Source organism: Lycium barbarum, chromosome 3, assembly GCF_019175385.1.
Source record: "Lycium barbarum isolate Lr01 chromosome 3, ASM1917538v2, whole genome shotgun sequence".
In the NCBI taxonomy this organism is placed as follows: Eukaryota; Viridiplantae; Streptophyta; class Magnoliopsida; order Solanales; family Solanaceae; genus Lycium; species Lycium barbarum.
The window spans coordinates 130,037,773-130,040,055 of NC_083339.1; the positions used below are offsets into that span (position 1 = coordinate 130,037,773).

General features: G+C 38.2%; 1 protein-coding gene across 1 annotated transcript; it reads left to right on the plus strand.

The window, feature by feature from the left end:
• Positions 1 to 850: 850 nt before the first annotated feature.
• LOC132631348 (uncharacterized mitochondrial protein AtMg00810-like) lies at positions 851 to 1,725 on the plus strand. Its single transcript, XM_060346930.1, has 3 exons — positions 851 to 1,000; positions 1,169 to 1,479; positions 1,599 to 1,725. Exons 1-3 carry the CDS (start codon positions 851 to 853, stop codon positions 1,723 to 1,725), a joined length of 588 nt encoding a protein of 195 aa, XP_060202913.1.
• The last annotated feature ends 558 nt before the right edge of the window (positions 1,726 to 2,283 follow it).

Below are 2,283 nucleotides of genomic sequence, written 5' to 3' on the forward strand. Positions count from 1 at the left end.
AATAAATTCAGCAGATCCAAATGGCATACAACTTGAGGTGGATCTCTCCAAATTCTTCAATAATCAGGATGGATTACCCTCCACAACACCATGCAACACAACTCAAGATGAGATTGCATCTGACACTCAGAATCATCACATGGTTTCAAGACTCAAAGCTAAGTCACTTACTATCACTCACACCTCATTAGCTGTTACAAAAACTGATGTAGCAGAACCTAAGTCTATAAAAGAAGCTCTTAGTTCTCCTCACTGGCTGACAGTAATGCAAGAAGAGTTAACAGCTTTACATCAAAATGATACTTGGATCTTAGTACCTAGAACTCCAAACATGAATGTAGTAGGATCTAAGCGGGTGTTTAAGAAAAAAATGAAACCATATGGATCCATAGAGAGACACAAAACAAGGCTAGTTGCTAAAGGGTACTCACAACTTGAGGGTATAGACTTTGAGGAAACCTTCAGTCCAGTAGTGAAAGCTACTACCATAAGAGTCATTTTGTCTGTTGCAATTACCTTAAACTGGCCCATTAGACAGTTAGATGTTAAGAATGCATTATTGCATGGTCATTTACAAGAACAAGTCTATATGAGTCAGCCTCCAGGTTTCATTGATACTCAACATCCAAATCATGTCTGTTTTCTAAAGAAAGCTCTTTATGGACTCAAACAAGCTCCTAGAGCTTGGTTTGAGAGGTTCAGTTTATTCCTCCTTCACCTTGGGTTCAAATATAGTAGGGCATATTCTTCTCTATTCACACTTCATAACTCAGCAGGGACAATATTACTGTTGTTGTATGTGGATGATATAATTGTGACATGAAGCAACTCAAGGCAGATAGGGGAAGTAATGCAGAAGTTGGAAAGTGAATTTGCTATGAAGGATCTTGGACCCTTGAGTTACTTCTTAGGTATTGAAGTGAAGTACTTTCCTGGAGGGATTCACCTAACCCAAAGCAAATATGCAAGTGATATGCTCAAAAGGGTGAATATGGCAGAAGTAAAAGAAGTGCATACTCCATTAGCTCAGAAGCATTGATTGCAAGAAGCAGTTGGTAGTCCAGTTGATCCCTCAGTTTACAGAAGTATTGTGGGAAGCTTGCAGTATCTTACTCTCACCAGGACAAATATCACTCATGCTGTAAATCTTACAAGTTAATTTATGCAGAATCCAAACAGTGTGCATCTTCAGGCTGTTAAAAGAATGGTGAGGTATGTCAAGGGAACAATTGATCATGGACTAAGAATCATATCACATTCCTCCTTTAGGCTATATGGTTTTTCAGATGTAGATTGGGCAGGCTGTACTATTACAAGAAGATCCACAACTGGATATAGTGTGTATCTTGGTGCAAACTGTGTGTCCTGGTCATCAAGAAAGCAAAACACTGTTGCAAGATCGAGTGCTGAAGCTGAGTATAGGGCATTGGCAGCAACTGCAGCTGAAATCACATGGATATACATACTACAAGATATTGAGTATACATCAGAACTGCCCCCACTCTATTTTGTGACAACTTAAGTGTTTTGTACATGACTACAAATCCAGTTATGCATGCTAGAACTAAGCATGTGGAACTAGATTATCATTTTGTCAGGGAAAAGGTGGCTCGAGGACAACTGGTTACTCAGTTTGTTAGATCAAAAGATCAGTTAGCAAATATGCACACCAAAGCTCTTGGCAAGGATCTGTTCAAATTTTTCAGAGAAAGCTATGTGTCGTGAACTCACCTCCAACAAGCTTGAGGGGAAGTGTTGAAGATAATGATCAATGTATTCTTGATAATTATGTTAGTAGTCTTGATAAGGACTCAATCACTTAGTACTAGTTTAGGAGTGAAACACTTGTATAAGATTATCTTGGAGAGTTAAAAGTATATCTTGTATACCTAGAATATAGGTGAACATCTCATGTATAAATAGGAGTATATCGTGTACTCCAAAACACACAGAAATACAAACTTCTTCTTCTCTTCTTAAACGGGTGTTTTCTCAAAAAGAACTAAAGAAATCCAGCTAAACAAAGATCAAAAAGATAATTAAGTTAGAAACACAGATGAGCACATAGCCCAGGCCACTATGAACGCCTAACCAATCTCTTTCCACCCAACATGTATAGAAAGCGTATCGTCCACTAGAGAAAAAAAAAATATACCACAATATTTCAAACCACAGTAATTCGGGAGAACGAGAATTGCACTAAGCCAAACAGTCAAAGGGGACACTTGGACTGGAAAAGCATAAACTGACTAAAATCGCTCTCTCATTGGGAATTCTTCAATT